General features: G+C 47.5%; 3 protein-coding genes across 9 annotated transcripts in view; 2 read left to right on the top strand and 1 right to left on the bottom strand.

The window, feature by feature from the left end:
- The window catches only part of CDS2 (CDP-diacylglycerol synthase 2), a 45,499-nt gene extending 43,808 nt beyond the window's left edge, over positions 1 to 1,691 (bottom strand). The window contains exon 1 of one of the 3 annotated variants that reach the window (XM_073325263.1): positions 1,437 to 1,691. In XM_073325263.1, the coding sequence (XP_073181364.1) occupies positions 1,437 to 1,487 (51 nt within the window). In that variant the 5' untranslated portion in view covers positions 1,488 to 1,691. Of the gene's footprint in view, positions 1 to 837; positions 1,346 to 1,436 lie in introns of those variants that run through there. The other 2 variants (XM_073325266.1, XM_073325267.1) reach the window with 2 other exon arrangements.
- A 2,895-nt stretch (positions 1,692 to 4,586) lies between these two features.
- On the top strand, positions 4,587 to 10,464 carry PCNA (proliferating cell nuclear antigen). Its single transcript, XM_073324850.1, has 6 exons — positions 4,587 to 4,934; positions 5,550 to 5,647; positions 6,060 to 6,127; positions 7,032 to 7,226; positions 7,729 to 7,852; positions 7,999 to 10,464. Exons 1-6 carry the CDS (start codon positions 4,714 to 4,716, stop codon positions 8,079 to 8,081), a joined length of 789 nt encoding a protein of 262 aa, XP_073180951.1. The 5' UTR covers positions 4,587 to 4,713; the 3' UTR covers positions 8,082 to 10,464.
- A 2,498-nt stretch (positions 10,465 to 12,962) lies between these two features.
- Positions 12,963 to 21,000, top strand: TMEM230 (transmembrane protein 230). Of its 5 annotated transcripts, XM_073325011.1 has the most exons (6): positions 12,967 to 13,065; positions 13,875 to 14,023; positions 15,203 to 15,379; positions 16,968 to 17,095; positions 18,070 to 18,192; positions 19,627 to 21,000. In XM_073325011.1, the coding sequence occupies exons 4-6, from the start codon at positions 16,997 to 16,999 to the stop codon at positions 19,765 to 19,767; spliced, it is 363 nt and encodes a 120-aa protein (XP_073181112.1). In that variant the 5' UTR covers positions 12,967 to 13,065; positions 13,875 to 14,023; positions 15,203 to 15,379; positions 16,968 to 16,996; the 3' UTR covers positions 19,768 to 21,000. The 5 variants fall into 5 exon arrangements, with proteins under 5 accessions (XP_073181110.1, XP_073181111.1, XP_073181112.1 ...); XM_073325010.1 differs by lacking the exon at positions 13,875 to 14,023 and having other exon boundaries at positions 12,964 to 13,065; XM_073325012.1 differs by lacking the exon at positions 15,203 to 15,379.
- Positions 21,001 to 22,700: the final 1,700 nt, after the last annotated feature.

Here is a 22,700-nt window from a genome sequence, read left to right as displayed (position 1 = left end):
AGCACCTTGGACCTAAATCAAGGCAAGTTTTTAGCAACCCCTTTCAACAAAGGGTCATTTTCTCCCTCAAGTTTCAGCTCTATAATGATATAGGTAATTAGAACCAAAGATGTATATTAAAACTCATGTGAGATGTTAGAGGAACATGGCTGCAATTGTAGAAACAAATGCAAACCGTCACTTGATGTTTACTTAAACACAGAAATGTTGTCATGATTTTAACTTCTTTATTTTAAGTAGTTCAACCATTCCACTGCAGAGTGGGAAATACAAGCACACCACTCTACTGCCCTAATGAACAGGAGCCAAAAGGAAACTGACCTGCCGGTGTAGTCTTTAAGCTGAGCAAGATGCAAAAACTAATCTAACAGCATGAGAAAGTAAAGAGTAAATACAATTTTTCAGTTCTTGTTTTCAATGTCCCTAACATGACTAATTGCAAAGACAAAGGTGCATTTTTAAATACGATTTTTATCTTGACAGTACAACCCTTTTACAGTTGCTTTACAAGACAACTTGATGGCGACAGTTTTCCCCCTTAAAACATCTCGATGTGTTCTTGTTTGAAAAATAACACAACCAGTGTATAAGAAACTTCTATTTTCATTCCCATTACAATTCTTAGCACCTTAAATGCTCTCATTAGGTTGCTGAAATCATAGGTTCTGTGTAATCCAACAGACCACACTTTTCATTGCAACGCGGTAGCTTTTCTCAGGGGTAGCATATTATAGCTCCCTTGTGAGCTGCTCCACGCAGGGATTTTGGTTTTGTGGGTAGGTCTGTAAAACGCTGTGCACACTTGAGGCAGTCAAGAATATATAACGGCCCCATTACCAGAATAATCAGCGCTCCTGCACCAGAAACCAGCAGCACTCCAAAAAGGGACCGATAATGCCTACAGGAGCGGATGCTTCTACCGCGGTCTAGGAAAGAGCAGCACAGCGAGGTCTTCTTTGCTCAGGGCTCTTTTCAAAGCGCTCAACGGCCCAGCCCCGGGGTGCAGCTCCCTGGGCACGGAGACGGGCTGCAACAGACCAGACACCCCGTCCAGCCTCGTGCACGCCCGCTTCTTGGTTCGCGGGGATTTTGTCTGCCGGCAAAGGCACGTGCACCCGAGCACCTTCCAGGGAGGGGACAGCCAGGCAGACAAGGCTACAGCTCCGGGGGGGGGCACCCCAACCTCGCACGCCCCCCCCCCAAAGCGCACACATCACCGCACGGCGCCCCTCACTCCTTCTGCCTCCCCGGCCTTTGCGCCCCCTCTCCGGGCCCCCGCCCGGGACAAGCTCCCGCAGCCCAGCCCGCTGAGCAGCGCCTCCGCTGCACCCCACGGCCGCCCGCCCCTGCCCACCGCCGCGGCGAGCACCCGCCCGGAGCGGGGCGGGGGGGGGGGGGGGGCTGCCCCCGGCGCAGCGCTGGCCCCGCCCCGCTACCTTCTCCTCGGCCTCCGGGGCCCCGCCGAGCCTCTGCCGCAGCTCGCTCATCTTGGCCCGAGGCCGCGGCGTCCGCCCCGGCTGCCGCTCCCGGTGCAAGAGCCGCCGCTCCGAGCGCTGCAGCGCGAGACCAGGCGGCGGCGGCGGCGCGAGCGGCCCCGGGGTTCCATGGGGGGGGGGAAAGCGGCCGAGCCAATAGCAGGCGCAGGAGGGGGGGAAAGGGGGCGTGGCCGCTCCTCTGTCTCCGCCAGCCTCGTTCTCAATGCGGAAGCCGCCGCCGTTCCCTCTCTTCCTCGCTCGCGCGCGCGCGCAGCCCCGCCCAGGTGTGGCAGCTCTCCTGCCGGGGCCGCCATGATCGGTGTACGCAGGGGCGGGCGTGGGGCCGTCACCCCGGGCCCTCGCCCGTCCCACGGGATTCCCGCGCCAGAGAGCGATGGAGGCCTGGGAAGCGGGGCCAGGGTGCAGTGCAGAGCTGCTGGAACTAGGGGTGTTGCTGCACCCCTTGGCTTGAAATGGCTTCCAGGGCATGCGGGGTTTGCAATTTGCTTCTCAGGAGCCCCACCATACACATTGTTCCCCTGCCCCTGCTGCCGGGGGCACGTCATTACCGGCCAAAGACTCCCCCTCTGCACCCACACAAGGGCTGCATCCGCCACGTGGCGCTGAGTCTGTCTTCGCGGGCAGGGCTTGACCCTCCAAAGAGACACAAAGGCCACCGTTTGGGGTGTGAGGACAAACAGAGTCCCAGGCCAGTAGGGACCAGTGTGACCATGAAGTCTGGCCTCCACTATAGCACAGGCCAGAAACCTTCTCCACAATCTTTCCTAGAGCAGATCTTTCAGGAAAACATCCAACCTTGATTTTAAAATTGTCAGTGAGTGATGTAGAATCCACCAGGAGCCTTGGTAAATGTTTCCAATGGTTAATTACGCTCGCTGTTTAAAATGTACTTCCTATTTTCGGTCTGAATTTGTCTAGCTTCAACTTCCAGCCATTAGATCTCATTAGACATTTCTCCGCTGGACTGAAGAGCCCATTATAAAATTTTTGTTCCCCAGGTAAGGACTTATGGATTGTAATCAAGTCACCTCGGTATTGTTAAATAGATTGAGCTCTTTGAGTCAATCACTATAAGGCATGTTTTCCAATCCTTTAATCATGCTCAAGACTCTTCTCTGCACCCTTTCCAAAATGTCAACATCCTTCTTGAACTGTGGACACCAGAACTGGACACAGTATTTCAGCAGTGGTCGCACCAGTGCCAAATAGAGGTAACATAACCTTAGTTGTTCAGCATTCAATGAACAACAAATTGGTGGGGCATGAGAACTCTGGACAGTTTTAGAACTTGGTTTTGCAGTTTCAAAGAAAAGTGGCAAGTGATGGTGCATTGAAGCTGCCACTGATACATTGTAATGCAGTTGCTGACCTGGGTATCAAGGGTCTCTCTACTGGAGAGGCTAGGCTGTATGTTACAGGCCTTTAACTGATTGCAAGTAAGGAACAATGTTTAATTCAGGGGGGCTTGTGCTTTTGTAGGAAGTGGCTCTGAGCTCTGTGATATTTTGAGTGACCACTGAGTGCAGCATCATAAAAGCCGGAAAGTTCCTGGGAGGTTACAGATTGATTACATCACCACAAAAACCACCACAATCGGTGCAAGTTGGCAAACTCTACAGCTTGACCAATCCAAACCCATCTGGCAGCCCAGAACTGCCATGGGGCCTTCAGTGCATCAGAACTCCACTGCCCCAAAACCTTCAGGACTTCAGCTTTCCACCCAGGCCCTTTCCATGACTCTCGTGAAACCCTAGGAGCTCCAACATGCCATCCTGCCGCTGCAAACCCTGCTTTCCCACTCAGTGCCACTTAACTACCCGGGGCCCAAGCTTCCAATTATCAGCCCCTATGCACAGAGGGGTGCACAACTGCCCCGGAACCATTGGGGCCCCAACAATCCATTCTACAACCCCCCACATTTCAGCAGGAGAGTGAGTTTGTGTGTGTATGGGGGTGGGGGGGATGTGAGAAAACCTGGATTTGTGCAGGAAATAGCCCAACTTGATTGTCATGCACATTGTGTAAAGAGTTGTCACTTTGGATGGGCTATCACCAGCAGGAGAGTGAATTTGTGTGGGGGAGTGGAGGGTGAGAAAACCTGGATTTGTGCTGGAAATGGCCCACCTGATGATCACTTTAGATAAGCTATTACCAGCAGGACAGTGGGGTGGGAGGAGGTATTGTTTCATATTCTCTGTGTATATATAAAGTCTGCTGCAGTTTCCACGGTATGCATCCGATGAAGTGAGCTGTAGCTCACGAAAGCTTATGCTCAAATAAATTGGTTAGTCTCTAAGGTGCCACAAGTCCTCCTTTTCTTTTTGCGAATACAGACTAACACGGCTGTTACTCTGAAACCACATTTCATAGACTATCAGGGTTGGAAGGGACCTCAGGAGGCCATCTAGTCCAACCCCCTGCTCAGAGCAGGACCAATGCCCCAACACATTTGCAGTGGACCCTACAGCGTCCTGATGTTCCACCCAGCAGCAGCCCCTGCTCCTCTCCTCCAGCGGCTCAGAGGCCGGCAGGTCCCGAAATGTTCCACCCGGAAGCAACCCCCTCCCCCCCGATGCCATGGGAAATTCAAGGCCCCCACATTCCACACAGCTACTGCTGTGGAACATTTGGCGCCCCAACATTCCATCTATCCCCTCCCATGGAACTTATGGGGCCCCAACATTCCATTTACTCCCACCCCCCCGCGCCGCCCATGGGACAACAGGAGAGAAGCTGGGAGTGGGAGGAGCTGTGGGCACGCGGGCGGAGCCCAGTGCTGAGGAGAACAGCCATTGGCAGGTACGTATGGACAATGAGAGCCATGCGTTGATTGGTGGTCGTACCGTAAGTGGTGGGTGTGGCTCCGATTGTGACACGTAAGGTGATTGGCAAGCATGGAGCGACGTTATCTACGTCGTGATTGGCTGAGCACAGGCATGCGGGCGGGATTTCTGACGTTTCTCCGGTGAGCGGGTGTGCTGTCAAGGGGGCGGGACTACCGGTATGACGGGGGCGCTCATTGGCGAGCGAGCCGCGCGTCGGCGAGGCTTCCGGCGCCAACCTGTGTATGATTGGTGCAGCGCGACGTGTGGGCGGGGCCAGGACGCGAGGCCCGAGGCGCTATAAGAGCCGCCGTTTGGCGCCCAGGGGAGGCAGTCGGGGGGGAGTCTCCGTGTGCGCGGCGCTGGGTTTGGGTGGCCTCTCCCCCGCTGGCAGGATGTTCGAGGCGCGGCTGGTGCAGGGCTCGGTGCTGAAGCGGGTGCTGGAGGCGCTCAAGGACCTGATCACCGAGGCCTGCTGGGACCTGGGCTCGGGCGGCATCAGCCTGCAGAGCATGGACTCCTCGCACGTCTCGCTGGTGCAGCTCACGCTGCGCTCCGAGGGCTTCGACACCTACCGCTGCGACCGCAACATCGCCATGGGGGTCAACCTGGCCAGGTAGCGGGGCGGGGGGGCAGGCCCCTCAGCGGCGGGCGGGAAGCGGGCAGAGCCGTGGGGGGAGGGGGTGGGGGTTACTGACTGGCGCGAGAGAGCGAAATTCGCGGGGGGCGAGTGGTGTCTCGCGCCGTTTCTGCCGCGCGCGCGCGCTGCCCGCGAGCGGAGGTGACGTCATTTCGGCGCCAGTCGCACAATGCCCCGGCCGCGCTGGCGGGAAAGCTGCACGCGGGGGCGGGGCCTGGGCCGGGGGGCGGGGGGGCCCGAGTGCCCGGGCCTGGCCTGGGCGGGGCGCTCCGGGGCACGGTGGCCGGGGGCGTCCGGGGAGCGGGGTCCGAGTTACGGCTTCTCGCCCCCCTCCGCGTGCGCCCCCCACCGGCGGCCTTGCCACCTGCCCTGGCCCGCGCGGGTTGGGGGCGGGGGGTCAGGCTGAACAGCCCCCGGAGCTGCCATGTCGCAGGGGCGGATCTCCGTTCCCCGCCTGCTGTTGGCGTTGATGCGCTGGAGGCAGCTGCATGAAAGCGGTGTGTGAAACAGACACCCCTCCCTCCCCCTGGGTTTCCTGCCCATACCACTTTGGTGCAGTCTGGCTGAGCGAGTCCTCTTGTTCTTTCCTAGTATGTCCAAAATACTGAAGTGTGCTGGCAATGAAGACATCATCACCCTCAGAGCAGAGGACAATGCAGATACGCTGGCTCTGGTATTTGAGGCACCAAGTAAATATCTCGACTCCAAATCTTTTCACAATTAAGATACAACTTCTTTAGTTCAGTTATGAAGCACAATTGGGGTGAAATCTTGTAATTCTGCATTTCTGAACAGCTCATCAGTGCCTTGGCTTCCTTTGCTGTTCCAGAATTAAAATATATGCATATCTTTGAACTATCAGTCATTATTTAACTTTATTAAGCACTATATTGTGGGTAGACTTCAGTGGATATTTGTCTAAAGAATAATTGTGGCATTGGGGATAGTCACAAAGTGGCAGCAAGAAAAACCTAAAACATTATTTGATTTCTTTATCAAATTAAGACTACACTGAGGAAATCTTCTGGGACAGAATCTAACCAACATCCCTAGCTTTAATATTTTAGAACAGTTCTGGTCAAATATATCCTATCTTTTTAGATCAGGAGAAGGTCTCTGATTATGAGATGAAGTTAATGGATTTGGATGTGGAACAACTTGGAATTCCAGTAAGTCTTGTCTCCCCTGCTGACCTAAATTAGATTATTGGGTTTTACAAATAAGTCTACAACTTGAAAGTTTAGTTGTCATAAAATGTTTTGTGACTTTCTTCCTGTTAAGAAATGTAATAAACCTAAACTTTATTTCAAGGCAAACTTAGTTTCCCAACAAAGCTCTCATTAAATTTCAGCAGAAGCTTTAGACTTGTTTCTGTGTGATATTTTTGGCCTAAATCTGCTGTCTCTCTGTCTCACATGCTAATGTACAAGCTCTTGCTGACTTTTCACTTGTAAAATCCCTTAAAATAACAAAACAGCATTAATTGAAGTCCACAATAGAAGGTACACCTTATATGTAAATATTTATCATTACATACTGGTTCTAGTTTGAATAGACTAAAGCAGCATAATGGGACTCGGTGGTACTGACTCTGGAAGCAAAACAAACATGCTTGGGTAATTAACTTTCAGTGCTGCAAACTTCACTGACTCAGTCAAGCTGTTTATCCATGTCCATAAAGATCTTACAGACTAAAAAAGGCTGTATAAGTATCCCTTTTATGGCTTCTTTGCTTTAAGTGGATTTTCATAAATATAGCTAAGAAGTTAGCAAGCTTAGATGGACTGTGAAATAGAATCAGCCTGTAAGTACTGCAGAGCCAATGTAAGTAAAAAGCTACAGACTTGAAAGTTAGCAGATAAAACTGAAAATGCCAAGGCCAGATCTTGCTAACAAGCTGCTGTTTTTTCAGCCATAGTTCAGATTAGAACTGCACCTCAGAATATTGAAGTGGAATAATAGGATTTTCTTTTCTGAAAGAATGCAACAACTTTTGTCTTGAATAGAAGTGACAGAGTACAAAAGTTTGTTCAGGTACTGTTAGAAACTATATCTAAGGTTGTCTTCTCACAGGAACAAGAATACAGCTGTGTAGTGAAAATGCCTTCTGGTGAATTTGCACGGATCTGCAGAGATCTCAGCCATATTGGAGATGCTGTTGTCATCTCTTGTGCAAAAGATGGTGTAAAATTTTCTGCCAATGGAGAGCTAGGAAATGGAAACATCAAGCTGTCACAGACCAGTAATGTGGATAAGGAGGAAGAAGCAGTAAGTTTGGTGGTGGTCTGAAAATTTTCTAAAATACGGGGACTCAAGTATCTCACTACTGTTGGAGCAGGAGCAACTTTCGAGTCATCAATTCTCTGCAAATTTTTCAGAAAGTCCAGCCTACCTGGCTGGGTCTAGAGAACTGACAACCTACAACATTCTGGGTCTTTCCTGTCTCTAATACAGGGCTGAGTAATACATGGGTATCAGAAAAATGGGAGGTGGGTGGGGGAAATGTTACTAGTGTTCTGGCTGGCGTTTGCTCTGTTGTGGGAGAAAATTGCTGTCACTGCGGTTGCAACTAATAGTTGATAGGTGCCCAGAAGTTCCTTCTTGTGCCATGCTACATTTATGGGCTATGAGAACATAAAGAAATCGGTCCCTGAAAAAGGTTCAGAAATGACATGAATACTTAATGGGGCTCTACTGATCATTGTCCTTGCTTTTAAGAGAGCATTGTAGTCTTAATTCATGATTGGTGGTTTTGATTTCTTCCTGTTAGGTTACAATAGAGATGAGTGAGCCAGTCCAGCTCACTTTTGCATTGAGGTACTTGAATTTTTTCACCAAAGCCACACCACTGTCACCTACAGTTACACTTAGTATGTCTGCAGATGTTCCACTAGGTAAGTAATACTGCTTTCAGTTCTTCAAAACAATTTTGTATAGCTACACCACTTCTAAGCTGCATTGTAAAGTCTCAACGCTGGCCTAAACTACACTGTTTGTTGGAAGTGTTCTGAATAACTGACTTGCCTTTTTTCTCCCTCAGTTGTGGAGTACAAGATTGCGGATATGGGACACTTAAAATACTATCTTGCCCCAAAGATTGAGGATCAGCAAGATGGTTCTTAAAATGCACTAGGATCAAGGGAAGATCCCCTGAGAGCTGTTGAGAGATGAAAACTACTTTTCTGAGGAGGAAGGAAGCCTCAAATAATGCTGTTAGGCATGTTTGTAGATATTTCTCTGTAAATATTTTTTCAACTTATTTTTGTTTTGTATCTTCTTTGAAAAATGCTTGTATCTTTGCTATTCTTGACCATGGGTCTATTTACACCTTTTTAGATGCTGTTTTTAGAACCTACGCTTTAACTCTCTTTGGAAGTTGCTAGTTGTAAAGGGCCGCAATATTGAAACATTGCGTTAGTGTAAACAGTGATCTCTCTAGGGCTTTACCTGTGAAATCTCAGTCAACTGAAGTTACTAAGTTTCTAAATGACTTAACAGAAAAAGAGCTCAGTTGTCACGATGTCCTTATCAAAATGGGAACTGTACTATAACTGAAATGTGAAAATGGTAATAAAATTTTTGAATCTTATTCTCAAACTATGACTAGACTTAACAGTAAGTCTGAATAGTACTGAGAATATTTATTTTGGTTTTAAGTCAAATGTATACCTCAGCATGAGCTCAGATCTCAACATTATTTGTAACCCAATAAAAAAAACTTGGAAGCCTTCTGGTATTTCATGTGACCATGACCTGTACCCATCAGCTTTTTAGTGGATAATCACATGACTGATTTTAAATACAGATAACTAATGTGGTGATTAAAAGATACTGCCATCTAGCCAATTTCAGTTTGCAGTTAAAATTAAACATTCCTTATTTGTTAGCAGTAACGGGAAGCCAAGTGCCATAAGTGAGTGTGACCGATGTCTCTTAAACAACTTGTATTTGAAACCTGCATACTTGTTTCGCAGCAGGTTGTCTCTTGATGTAAGAGGGGAAGTCTAAGGCCAGAGAGCACAGTGATCTTGATTGCACACATTGCAGCATAACCACAGATGTGGAAGCAGTTTGCCTAAACTAAGGCAACTTTGCATAGATATGCTTACTATGATTTAAAAGTGGTTTACATCAATTTTGATTAAGTGGATTACTTATTGACTCAAGCTTAATTGAAATTTTTTTAAATGTGTTTACAGAAGTGGCATTAAAATAATTAAGCATACCTCTTTCAACTATTGCAACTTTCAATTTCCAGACTTGTCTGACCATGTTAATAAACTGGAAATTTTGTAATCGCAGCTCAACTAAATTATCTGAACTTTCTTAAAATAGTGTTAAGATGAATGACCAGTTCAAAATAACTTCTACTTAACTTGTATACAAAACAAATACAGCCCAATTTAATTTTGTTACTGATTGCAAAATTAGTGCACTAATACCACTTTTGGGTAAGACTTTTTGAAATACCAATAACTCTTCCCATTTTCCTTCAGCTTGTAACAAAGATGATGCATTATTTGATTTTTTTTTCTAAAAACCATTTACAATCAATTGGAGTAAAAAACCTGTTAAATTGCAGCCAACATTTATATTAAAAGTTACTCAAATTCTCGGTAGGTCCAGGGAAGTGTGAGGGAGAATTCATTGCCTTGCTGGGGGCTGCAGTTTTCCCAGCTGCAAGAGTATTTGGTTAGCACTTTCCAATGTCAAATGCTTTGGGAGCTAGGTTGGTTTAAACTACCCCACAGGCCCATCCCTAGAGAAATTTGGCAAGAACTTCTGCTCTGTATGGAGAGGGTAATATATTTCTTAGACTGCTCATGACCATTAAAATGGGTGTTTGGGGGCCTGAGTTAACCAGTGTTCCAAATATAATTCAGCTACCATAATATTGCTCAAAGCATGCTTGTGTGCAGTGGTCACACTTAGCTGAAAGCCCTGTGAAACCTCCAACCATCTTCAGTTTTGTTAGTTACAAAATGACTGCACTCACTATCTGTTAGAATGATGTAGAGAGTCACAAGGTGGCAGCCGTAGGCTAAAACCAACACTGCTTTGCTATCTCAAACTACAACGGGTTTGAGGATAATATTTCTGCAGAAATTCCCCTGTGTAGCTGCTGTCAGACCATATCGCTCTGTAGGAGCGTTAGAGCTGACTTTTTGAGACCCCCTAAACCTGTTTTTTAATTGATTATCTCTCAAAGCATTGAGGGAATTTCCTGTGCTCAACCAAATAGCCTGGCAGAGAGGGAGAATTGTGACGTGTCACCTAGGGTATGATAATCTCACTAGTTAGTCACCATCTTGCAGCATCTTCCACCCACCGGTGTTTGCAACAAATTTTCTTTTGTGGTCGCAGAGTGCGGCACTTTTCCCTATAATAACTAGGCAAAACAAATGAATATGCACATATACACATCCAAATCATGGTAATTTGTGTAGGGTGGTGGTGAGGTTGGTTTTTTTTGCAGACTCCATAATAAAAATAATGCTGTAAAGAGTGATACTTGTATGTTTGTTAATATCACTTATCACAGCTTCCCAGCTCACCAGTAAGTCTGCTGTGAACAATGATAGTTGTATGTTAATATCACTTCCCAGCAAGCCCCAGGACAAAATAAGGCCTGGGTGGGGTGGTCAGAGGGGGAAGGCTGTGGGAACCTGAGGCAATGGTCGAGGTGATGAGCTCCACTGCCATGTGGCCAGAGCCAGGGGTCAGCACCCAGGGCCAGCACATGCCTGTGTGGACAGAGCTGGGGCTGCATGACCAGGGGTCAGTGCCTGCAGCCGGAGCCGGGACTCACTGCTGCACAGCCAGGGCCAGGGGTGCCACCTTCTGCCAGCAGGGATCAGTGCTCACTGGTGTGTGGCTGGGACTGGGGATCAGCACGGGATGTGGCTGGAGCTGAGGGTCCATGCCTGATGATGCTCGGTCACAGCCAGGGGTCAGCACCCCTGGCCAGCTCCAGCTGCTGGAGCCCAGGGCCAGAGCTGGGGGCCAATGCCCACCGCTGAGCGGCTGGAGCTGGGGGCCAGAGGCCGGAGCCACATGGCCAGAGCTGGAGTTCAGCACCTGCTGCTGCGCACCTGCAGTCCCGCCTCTGGAGCCTGCCACCCAACCACCCCAGGGCTGAAGCCCGACCCCTGACTCCTCTGCAAGGTGGGTTGAGATTTCACCTTGCTCCTGCAGCATTGTGCCCCACCGGTCTCCACAGCTGGTGCAGGGTGGGAGGGGGGGGGGTGCCGATCCTTTGCCCCCCTTCCTCATCACCCCCCCCAAGAGGCTGTCGTGGCTGGATGAAAAGCCCCAGGTGGCTGCGTGCAGCCACGGTGGCCACATTTGAGAAACGCTGCACTAGAGAAACACCCCTTTGCAGTCTTTTAATCTGAATGTGGAGGTCTCAACCTTGCATGAGCTATTCATGGCTGCTGTTGGCATCCCTCTGCATAGCTGCTAGTCTCTCCCACGTGTCATATTGTCAGTAGATTGTTAGAAATGGTTTAGAGCACTTGGGTCTGGTGGTGCTGCCTGAATGCCTGTCATTGTCAGAGCCAAACGCTGCAACTGGTCTGGAGCAGTAAGTACCAAGTCAGTAAAGGATCCAGAGTCAGTGCCCCTCTTTTTCTCCTGTTATAGCACCTTTTCAGGTCTGTTTTAAAGGCCCAATCAGCTGTTCTCACTGTACATCAAATCATCAGAAATGCTGAGGGGACTGGAACACATGACTTACGAGGAGAGGCTGAGGGAGCTGGGATTGTTTAGTCTGCGGAAGAGAAGAGTGAGGGGGGATTTGATAGCTGCTTTCCACTACCTGAAAGGGGGTTCCAAAGAGGATGGGGAAGGGGACTCAGAAACGTGATGTTGAACCGAGGAGCTGAGATCAGCTTTGGATTACTGTGAAGTGCAGGAATGGTTCTACGCTTCCATGGTGGTAATCTTTAATCACGTTTCACCATCGGAAATGAAGCGGGGCTAATGGTTGTAGCCTTGAGCTTCGCTTCCTGGTGCAACCCCCAGCCATACACCCTCCCCGACCCCCAATTGCACGACTCCCAGTGCTTCCGAAAAACCCACAACTTGCAATAAAGTTAGAGGTGCTGGCCACACTGCAGTTCCTGTGTTAAATGTGTGAAGTCATGCTGCGTAGTTATACAGCGACTGTGCCTCATCCGGTCAGTTGGGATGGCTGAAGGAATCTCTGGATCTAGCCCTTGGATTATTTTTGTTTGTATCTCTAGCACCTAAAGCCCTCCTCGTGGCTTGTTTGGCATTTTTTTGAAGTAAGCTTCTCGCTCTTGCTGGGGATCAAAGTTGGAAGGTGTGAACCCTAAACGCTGAAACGCCGGATGGCAAATAAAAAGATCCCAACATTTATTATTTATAAACAGCAGCTCATGATTTTGAGGGCTTCATAATTTTTTTATGTGGTGGGGAGCGGGGGCGGAGTGATTATGTGTTGCACAAACCTGTGTTATGTGTGTTCAGCCCTTTGGGTTGAAAAGTGCTGGATCAATGCAAGTGATCTGATACACTTTGTAAATAACTAAGAGTGGCCCTTTGAATTTATTGACCGATTTAGAAAGCTTCTGCAGGCAGCCTACCTGGGATTTTACCATCTTGAGTCAAAAATTGTGAGTGGGAAAAAAATACGAGGGAGATATTGATAAGTGCCTCATGAAACGACACTGCAGAATCCTTAATTGTAAGAGCAAGATGCTTGACAAAAAAAAACCAAACAAAACAACTGTCCAGAAATATCCGAAGTTGGGATCCCCCTCACCCACCAGCCCACACAGGACAGCTCTGAATTCAGCCAACAAGCCCCAGCGTGTCCCATTCATGTGACACACATGACACACAGCCCCAGCAGCTGGCACAAGCTGTCCAATCAGGTGCCACTCTTCAGCTACCAATCAAGGGCTTGGTTGTTGTTGGGTTTTTTGTTTTTTTTTAAAGAAGAAATGGGGTCAAATCAAAATGAGGTTTCGTGCCATAACCTGGAAGGAAATGAGGGTCAGGGGGAGTAAACTTCCTGGGGTTGGTTTGCACTAGGTGCAGGAGAGGGCACGGCAGGACTGGGAGAGATGGGCTTGGACAACAGGTACAGAACACTGTGGCAGTGAAATTTTTATTCTGCTTCTTCGTGCTAAAACCTTTGCATTTTGCACCTCTTGGGTGCACACGCTGAACTGGCTGGTTCGATCCGCCACCCAAGTGACAGAGCCATGCCATTCCAGATACGCTTATGAACAGCTCCCTTTTGAATTCTCCCTGTGAGCAGAGAGAATACTGTTCATCAGAACACTTCATCTACATTTGTTTAAAGGGGTAGTGGATCCAGGTCCTGGAGTTGGATGTTTCCAGGCTCTCTGGATCTCTCCTTGGAGTTTGTGACACTAGGGAGAATTTAAAACTTCTAAAGTGGTCCCTCTTTATCAGGGTTACGATTGAGAAAGAGTTTGTCGCCCTTACAAGGACAGGACAGACTCCCCCTGTAGAAGCAATCCTGGTGGGGCAGTGGGAGTGGAAGTTTATTTAAAAAAAACACCCTTTCCTGTGACACAGATCTGTCAGTGAGCCTGAGCTTTATTCTGGAAGTAAAATCAACTGACTTTTATGGCATGTAGAAGGTGGCTAGACATCATAAAAAAAAATTTTGGATTGCAGACAGATTTCAGCTGTAAAGAAGGGCAGGTAGGGAGCTAGATACTGCCCATTCTAGATCCCGAGTATATCCGTTGTTTTCAGTGGATGTACTCCAGATTGACGTTGATATAAACGAGAACATAAGACTCTGAGAGTTTCAATGGCTTGCTCTGAATCTCCACTTTATTGACAGTTACTAGCATTAACACCCAGGCTTTGATTCTTTTCTCATTTATACTGGGTGTAAATCGGACGTGATTCTAGAAAAGACTCTGGAGTTGCCCTGATGTAAAACTGGGGCAAGTCAATACAGAATTGGGCCCACTTTGCTCTCAGTGGAAATAAGTAGTTATGGCACAAGACTGTGAGTCAGGAAATCTGGGGATTAGTCCAGCATCTGGACCAGACTTCTGGTGAGTAAAGCACTTTTGTGACTCAGTTTTCCTCACCTGTAAAATGGAGATAATACCTAGCTCATGGATGTGGGGGGGACTTATTTAGTGTATATAAAAGTGCAGCGCAAAGTATTTCTTGTGCGGTGTCTGCCAATACCACGCCCTTCCTGGCAATTGTCATTGAATGTTGATAGTAGGTGAGGACGTAGGCCCCAAAAGTGAAGTGACTGAGGAGTGGGTTATCTCTGTCATCAGTAGCTGCAGAAATTAGAAATGTGTTTTGTCTGCTTGCTTTGTCCAAAAAGGAAGCAAAATACTGAATCGAGCCAATGGCTAAGACATTGCTGGCCATCTGCTACTAGGAACTGACCATTCATTTCTTCTGTCTTTTGGGATACAGCTAGGGTCTCCAGATTTAAGTTTAAATCAAAGCATATGCTCAATACATGCAGAGAGTACCTCTGACTTACCACTTGTGCAAGGTTTGCACGGGAAGAAGAGGCCTGCTGGCAGAGTTAGATGGGGTTGTGTTCAAGAAAGGGGGACGCGCCTTCAATTCGAGGGAGGTAGCGAGAGCTTGAAAAAGTATATTGTTCAATAAAAAGAAACGGAGGACTTGTGGCACCTTAGAGACTAACCAATTTATTTGAGCATAAAAAGCTTTCGTGAGCTGCAGCTCACTTCATCGGATGCATTCAGTGGAAAAAATCCACTGAATGCATCCGATGAAGTGAGCTGTAGCTCACGAAAGCTTATGCTCAGAGAAATTGGTTAGTCTCTAAGGTGCCACAAGTCCTCCGTTTCTTTTTGCGAATACAGACTAACACGGCTGCTACTCTGAAAATTGTTCAATAGATTATAGAGCTGGGCAGAATTCCCCCAAGTAATTTGGAGAATCAGGATATACACTTAGTGAGCAAAAATATTCTCAAGTTTTTCTGCTTTTAGTAAATAAAACAGGCAGTAAAAGCCTGGTGCAGGGAACTGCACTTTCCCTATCAGCTAAATGGCATTGGAGCGTCATGGTATCCAATAAATGCTGTTTAAATATGGGACTGCCCACTGGCTATAGAGCGCATGCAGACTGCAGAGCAGGTTTGAGGTCATTCCTTCAGAACCATAGATACCTGAGACCAGGATATGAGTCCTAAGCAGCAGTGGTTGTGGAAGGAACAGCTAACTTATCCTGGGTTTCAGACTTCCAGGAGATTTTTCTGGTGGCGGAATGCAGTGAGGGCTGGGTTGCTGACAGGCCAGCTTAGACATCGCCGCCTGCATATTGCTACAGAGGCATCGATGGCAGGATAAACGCAGGTTTCAGCTCCGAGAAAGCAAGGCCATCAGCTGTACAACAAAGCCAGATACGCCATCCTGGTGAGTACAATCTCAAATGGGTGTCACTGCCAGCAAGAAAACCACAGGGCTTGGATTCACAGCAAGATGAAATTACAGGGCACAAGTGTGGCTTGGCTAAATAAAGCTCCGGCACTGAACATCACCTCCTTCGCAGATCTAATCTAGGTAGGCAAACAGGGAGCTGTGACTTCTGTTTTTCTGTTTTATTTTGATCCCTTCATCTCCTCCTCCCTATTGGCCTGTTCTGTCCACTTGTCTGTGTCTGGCCTGTCTTGTGATGGAGCGGTCTGGAGGAACAGGCAATTCCATTTTGCAACAACTTCCAAGGTTTTGAAGTTTGTTTTTGTTCCACAATGACATGAAAACTAAACGTTTCGAATGATTTTGCAAAACAGATCTGTGTCCGAGTGTTTAGACTCGGAGGCGTAGCCGTGTTAGTCTGTATCCACAAAAACAACGAGGAGTCCGGTGGCATCTTAAAGACGAACAGATGAATTTGGGCATAAGCTTTTGTGGGTAATTTGTAGACTGGAAACCTTGGTTTTCAATTCACATCTTTCTCTGGTCCAAAGTGACCAGGGAACCCCAGACCTCAAAAGCCTTTGTGTCAAAAGCAGCATGTCTCTGTAGAACATGACGTCCTCAACAAAATAGAGTTGAATAAGGAGCGAGCTCTCTGGGGCAGGTTCTGTCTTCTGTGTTACTTGTCTGTGTAGTGCCTAGCATGGGACCTTGACTGAGGTTCCTGGATGCTAATGCAATATGTTTAATACCAAGCTTTATGGCCCCAGTTTAGGATGGTCTCGTGGCACGGGGTGTGTGTCCATGATCACAGTTAGCGTGTGCTCTGGGAGGTTTGGGTACATTTGTGCCTGTGTATAAATTATGACCAAAGGTGAGGCTTTGTTTTTTTTAAAACAACAAAACTTTGTAAAACCCGAATACAGGTGGTGGTTTAAATTCCACTGAAATCAGGTCTAGGTTTTTGTGGAATTCAATATTCCATTGTTGTAGTTGTTATCTAGGCTTTGCCACGCTGCGCTTGTGAAACTGAATAGGGCCTATGCTGAGTGAGGTATAAGGAGTGGACAAATAGCATAAATGCAGGGAAAGAATTACCTTTCTAAGGGAGGTTTCAAAGTAGCAGCCGTGTTAGTCTGTATCCGTAAAAAGATAAGGAGGACTTGTGGCACCTTAGAGACTACTAATAAATGTGTTAGTCTCTAAGGTGCCAAAGTACTCCTTTCTTTCTCAGGGAGTTGGCATATCCCACCACACAGCTCACTAGGCTTTATGTTCCCTGTATCGTCACTGTCACTACCCCATTCTGTGTCTCCGTTTCCCCCTCTGTAAAATGGGGATAAATGTGCTTTTTCACATTTGTAAACCACTTTGAGACCTGTGGATGGAAACGTGCTGTATAAAGGCCGGGTGTGGTGGTTTTTTGTTTGTTTTCTAAATGAGTTAAGGTGGTGTTAGGAACACAGGTCAGGAAAGTTGTTTCTTTTAGAAGTGACATTTAACCTTTCAAGAAACTCCAAGCATTGTGTTCTACCACACTGCCTTTTGTCCAGGCTGCTATAAGCAACAGCTCTGTTTGTTTCAGGTTATAGCTGATGACACGGCCTCCATGTTATGATGCCATCACGTACTAATCTAGCTGCTGGGATCCCCAGTAGCAAAGTGAAGTACTCCAAGCTCTCCAGTACTGACGATGGTTATATTGACCTGCAGGTAAAAGGGGAAAACAGAGGGAAACCTCCTTTTTTTTCTTCTTCTTCTCCTTCTTCTTATGTGACAAAAGTATCCTGCAGCTCTGATCTTGTTCCTTGTTGACCTCCATAAATATGGCGGGATGAGATTCCTCTCTGGCCCCTGTGTGCTGCTCTGGTCGGGTATAAGGCACCTACACAGCCTGCAGGAAGGGAAAGAAGAATTCCCCTGGCTTGTGCGCTGCTATGCTGGGCACGTGTCCCATTGTATTATGCTCCATGCGTGCACACGAGTGCCAGGAGAGGGAGTGCAGTCACAGTGTACGTGGCTGCGACCATTCAGGCTTGCGATGGGAGCATTGGGGAGGCTACCATAGCTTTGTACGGCCGAGAGGGCCGCTTGCACCGTGGTGCAGCCCAGAATCAGGAAGGGACAAAGGTGTCTTAAAGCCCCTCTCCTTTGGCTTGCACTTCCTCCAGCTGCGTCTCCAGCACGGAATCTGTGCCGGGCAGCGGAACGGCCCCGGGGATCATAGAATCATAGAATATGAGGGCTGGAAGGGACCTCAGGAGGTCATCTAGTCCAAGCTCCTGGTTATTTTAACAAGGTTAGATCTATATCTGTTCCTTTGCGGGGGGATGAGAAGACCCCATTGTGGAGTGACAGCTCTGAAGGGAACAGACGCTGCTGACACTTCCAAATCTGTCTGAGCTACAGCCGGATCTGGGAACAAGGGCATATGAATCCTTGCTCTGAAAGAACAGGGTGTTACGTGGGCAGAATTCCTCTGAGCCGATAGGCACTGAGGAGCTTACTTGATACGACCAAGCTGTTGCTGCTCTCGCAATCCCCCCGGCTAGGGAAGACCCCTGTGGTGGTTTCTCTGCTTGGTCTGAGTGCCGCCATCTGCCCCGCTCACCTCTAGGTGTGGGATTCGTGCCCACGCCAAAAACATGCTACATTTTAATGCCATTTAATATCTGCCTTCCCTGCAGTTCAAGAGGAGCCCACCCAAAATCCCCTACAAGGCCATTGCACTAGCCACTGTGCTGTTCATGATCGGCACCCTTCTGATTGTCATAGGAGCGCTTCTCCTCGCAGGATACATTAGCAAAGGAGTAAGTGGGCTAAATATCTTCTTAAATATGGTTTGTGTTCAGTGCCAAAAAAAATCCCCTCCTGCCAACTTTTATTTGTCTTAAATATGGAACTTCACTGCTAAGGCCTGTGGGCAGAGTGAGAGCTTTTCTCCCTGAATAACATTTGCCAGCGGCCCTGCTGCCCTTGGCTGTAATCCCATCTGCATTCTCTAGCTAGGTGTGATTGGGGCTGGTCTGTGCTTGCATAAGGAAAAATGATGTCCTGCCAGCTACCAGTACTGACCCATCGTGGTGACGGGAGTGCTGGGCTTGCTGTCTTTCAGAGGAGACGTCCAGCTAAGGTCCTGATCACTGCTTTTGACTAAAGATCTCATGGCCCCCTTCTGGAGGAGTGTTCTGGCCAAACTATAGTCCATAAAATTGTAGTTTTGGTTTTTTTTATTATTATTATTTCTTGCTTGCCCATCTAGGCATTTAAGCTGCACTCAAGGTAGTCGGTACCTACATTTGTGCCTGTCACTCCACTTGGATACAGTATTCTTCTCCTTCTAAAGCTGTTACGCCATGTTGCTTCAATAATGGCTGCTGCTTACCACTCCAGAGCTGGCTACATTTTAGAGGTAGATGAATTGATCGCTAAATAGATAGGACTTCAGGATTTGACCCTTGTTCAGGTGCAATGCCAGTTCACAGGAGAGTTTTCCCTTTGCAAAGTTTGCAGGCCTTGGCTTGTGCTGGGCAGTTTTGTTTTGTTTTTAAAGCATCACAAAGTTGCACTGTTTCCAAGCTGCAAAAGGAGCCATATAAACCGAATGAGAACTAACAATAGTTCCCCTCCCCTGTGCCTTGTCAAGTAAAACATTAATCACATCGGAGCTGCTCTGGTCTAGAGTGATTTTTAAAATCAAGCCTGGCACAGAGTGAACTGGCCCTTTATGGACAGCTGGGCTCAGCTCCACCTGGGCCTAGTTATCTGCCTCCCAGAGGATGACAGATTTAGGCCAATGGTCAGACATCACATGATGGTAGCCTGCTTTGTCAGACAGGGGAAGAACAGGAGCTAGGAGAGGTCTCCGGAGAGTCTCAGAGCCTGGAGTGGGCCTGACAGTGTACAGTGGTCGAGAGGAGGAAGAAGTTGTCCCTACCAGCTGGAGGGACAGGTCTGGCTAGAGTTACCTATAGTGAGGGGCAGAAGCAAATCCTTAAGAAGGAATTAAAAGTCCAGGAGAAGAAGGCCAAGAGACTCTTGGTTTGAGTTAGTTTGTGTTAATAAACCAGACTCCACAAGGGCCGAGAAGGTCGGAGCACTGCTTATGGTGGTTGCTTGTCTGGGCGAGGAGGGAAACTGAGGCAGGGCCAGGGTGGGACACCAGTTGAGGCAAGCTTCTGTTACAAAGCCTTTGCTTTGAGGATTTATTAATTTTCTCCTGTTTCTCTGCTTCTCTCCTCCAGGGAACAGACCGAGCTATCCCGGTATTGATCATTGGAATCCTGGTGTTCTTACCAGGCTTTTATCACTTGCGCATCGCGTACTATGCTTCCAAAGGCTACAGAGGTTACTCCTACGATGACATTCCAGATTTTGATGACTAAAACGCACCCTGGAACCAGGGAGCGTGGCTCAAGTTATAACGAGCTTCGTGTTAAGGGATGTTAGTTAACTTGACCCTGGGTATCAAAGATGGAACATGTAAGAACCTAAACTAAGTAGATTTATCAGTGGATGCAATTTCCTCATTCTGTAAATATTTTATTGCCAGCTTTTTTGTGTTTACATGAATTCGACAGGCACGATTGCAACATTAGGTGAAGCAAAGGATTTACTGTAGGAGGAGCTCTTCTTGTTTCGAATGGGAGGTGGTTCTTGGGCAAGCCAAGCTGAGCAGTTGCCCAAAGGAGAGATGAACGGTATATAATTTCAGCAAAAATAAAAATGATTTTTGTCTAAAGAGATTTATATTTCTAATGGAGAGTGTATTGTAGAACATATATTGCCTTTCAAATAGATCAAAGCTATAGCAAGGATCTTTGTGGCAAACAAATATAATACATCCAATTTTGCACTGCTGCATAATCATCAAAATAATTCCAACGTCATCATTCACCATCATAGATTTGCATCTGGAATGTTGACCTATTTGCCAGTCTGATGCAAATGGGAGAGGAAGTTGGATGTGTGCGCCATGATTTAGCGTGCATTTGCCATACAAGAACCCCTGTCAGGCTGATAAGTCCACTTACCTGACAAACACATTCCTTGAGTGCCAGCTGCTTCCCACCCTGCTGTTAATTTTGCTAAGGCTTATTGGTCATCCTTTCATAAGGACGACTTAAGATTTTGCTTAATGAAGGATTTTAAACAAACTTTGTGGCGAGGCAGGATGAAGAATTGAAAGCTGGGCCCTGGACCTGAATGTTTCATATCGTAAAATTCTGGTTTTGAATACTGGTGACCATTAGGGAAGTTCAGATCCCCTCTTTGCAGACTGGGCTCATCTGTTTATATGTGTATTTGAGGTCATTTGGCCCTAGATTTAGACCCTGTACTGTACATAATACCCTAAACATATGAAAAGAAAAGCTATGCTTGGACAGTGCTGCACGTTATCCGCTTCTATTGCTCTGTTAGCTGCATTTTGTCAGATTATTCTGGAGATTCAGAAGAAACGGAGGACAACGGGTAGATTTCTGCTTGATGTCAATAAGAGCGAAGTGGCTTCCGAGGTGTAATTGAACTGGGTGTCCCAAGAAGCAAGTATGGAACGATAAATTGTAATGTAAAATTCAAGCATATGCATTAGTATGAATAAACTGCACTATAGTCGATGTGTGGTTCATAAGCATGTCTCTTTTAAATCCGAAGACGCTCATATACAAAAAGAATGATTCCCAAACTTCCTGGAAGTCATTCTGCCTGGTACCAAGATTGAGCCTTCGTTGGGATCTGCCATTGTCTACTGCCTCCTCTTCCAGTATTCATGCTGCCATCTGCCAGAGACAGTGGGCAGGAGTTTGCCAGGATGGAGTTTTGAGCAGCTTCATCTTCATTATGGGCTCACATGCAGCGAGCTGAATGGCGGGGGAGTGCATTGAGTCCCAGTGCTCACCATCAAGGTGGCGGGAGGGGGAAGCCTAGAGTTAACACACCATGTATTGCAGCAGTTCCTGGAGCCCTTGTGTGAGAGACTGAGAGGCTGACCCTCATATGTTTAGCGGGTCAGGAGGGGCTCCAGTCCCTCCTGGTGCTTCTCATCTAATTCCCATAGGATAGGTTTACAGCTCGTAAATGCAGCCTGAACTGCTTCACATTGGGCCCAGACCCTGAGTGGGGGAGTCTGCTGAAGCTGGAGGGAGCAAGAATGGGATTTATTTACCTTAAGGAGTTATCTCAAAGCGTAAAATGTGGAGGCTAAGCTTTTTTAGAAGAGTGGGCCATCTTGGGTAGAATGGCTGAAATCAATAGCTTGGTCTCTACCTTCCCATCCACAATGCCAACTCTTGAAGGGTAACTATGTTGATAGAAGGAGCACCTTCTGAGCCTATCAAGGGGCTGCGCAAGCAGTTGTCAAACATGAAAATCAGTAATTGGAGGATGGCTTTAATCAAATGTAACAGGACATCTTATTCCTGGGAGACTTGTGCCTCCACCTATCTTCTAGAAGAAAGCACAATACCCTGGGATCCAGCTCTGAGAGAGAGACATTTTAACTGAAGCCGGCACAGGGTACGTGGCTTGACAACCAATAGATCAGTTGCTTTCTATTTTATATATCCAAACTATAGAACCATAGACATGTAGGACTGGAGGGGACCTCAAGAGGCTATCCAGTTCTTTGCCCTACCCTAGGGCAGGATTACCGTCTCTGACTGGTGTTTGTCTGACCTGTTCTTATAAACCAGGCAACTGGAGCATTTTTATTTTATTTTTTTTTGAAGGCAAATGTGTGTTTGTGTTCCAGTAGAACACAGGCCCCAGACCAGGGTCCTGTACAGAGACAGACACTGAGGAGGGACTTCCTGACTCATGATTTTCAAAACTGTCTCGTGCTTCTTTGGGGTGCCTTATTTTGTATTGTTTTTTCCTTTTGTACACATCTTTGGGGACCAGGCGCTTTCTGAAAATGGGGCCCCTCTAACGTGTCAAGTTGGGAACTTAGAAATTAAGGCACTCAGAAATCTCAGGTCACTTGGCATTGTATGCCAAATAGCCAAGTGGCCTTTATTGCACCCATGTAACACGGGAGGGAACTTCTGGCTGCTACAATAGGGACACTGTTCTAGTCTTGACTCCCCCACAGGCCTAGTCTGTAGCTGTGGGCAGGTCGTTTATGGCCTGATTATTGAAGAGGGGGTAAGCAAAGGCAGCTGCCAAGGTTGTTCCAGGCGTCTGAAAGGCCACCGTCCCCTCTCCATCTGTTCCCCTAGCTACAAAACATGGTGATGGCAATGCCCGTAGTTATCAGCCGGCAGTGGTGGGAGCTGAGACTTGGTGGATGTGAGAGTCTCAAAGGAAAGCTGCTCCTCCC

This window comes from Lepidochelys kempii, chromosome 26, assembly GCF_965140265.1.
Source record: "Lepidochelys kempii isolate rLepKem1 chromosome 26, rLepKem1.hap2, whole genome shotgun sequence".
NCBI lineage: Eukaryota > Metazoa > Chordata > Testudines > Cheloniidae > Lepidochelys > Lepidochelys kempii.
Note: the sequence above shows the minus strand (reverse complement) of the source record. Positions and strands in the feature narration are given on the sequence as shown.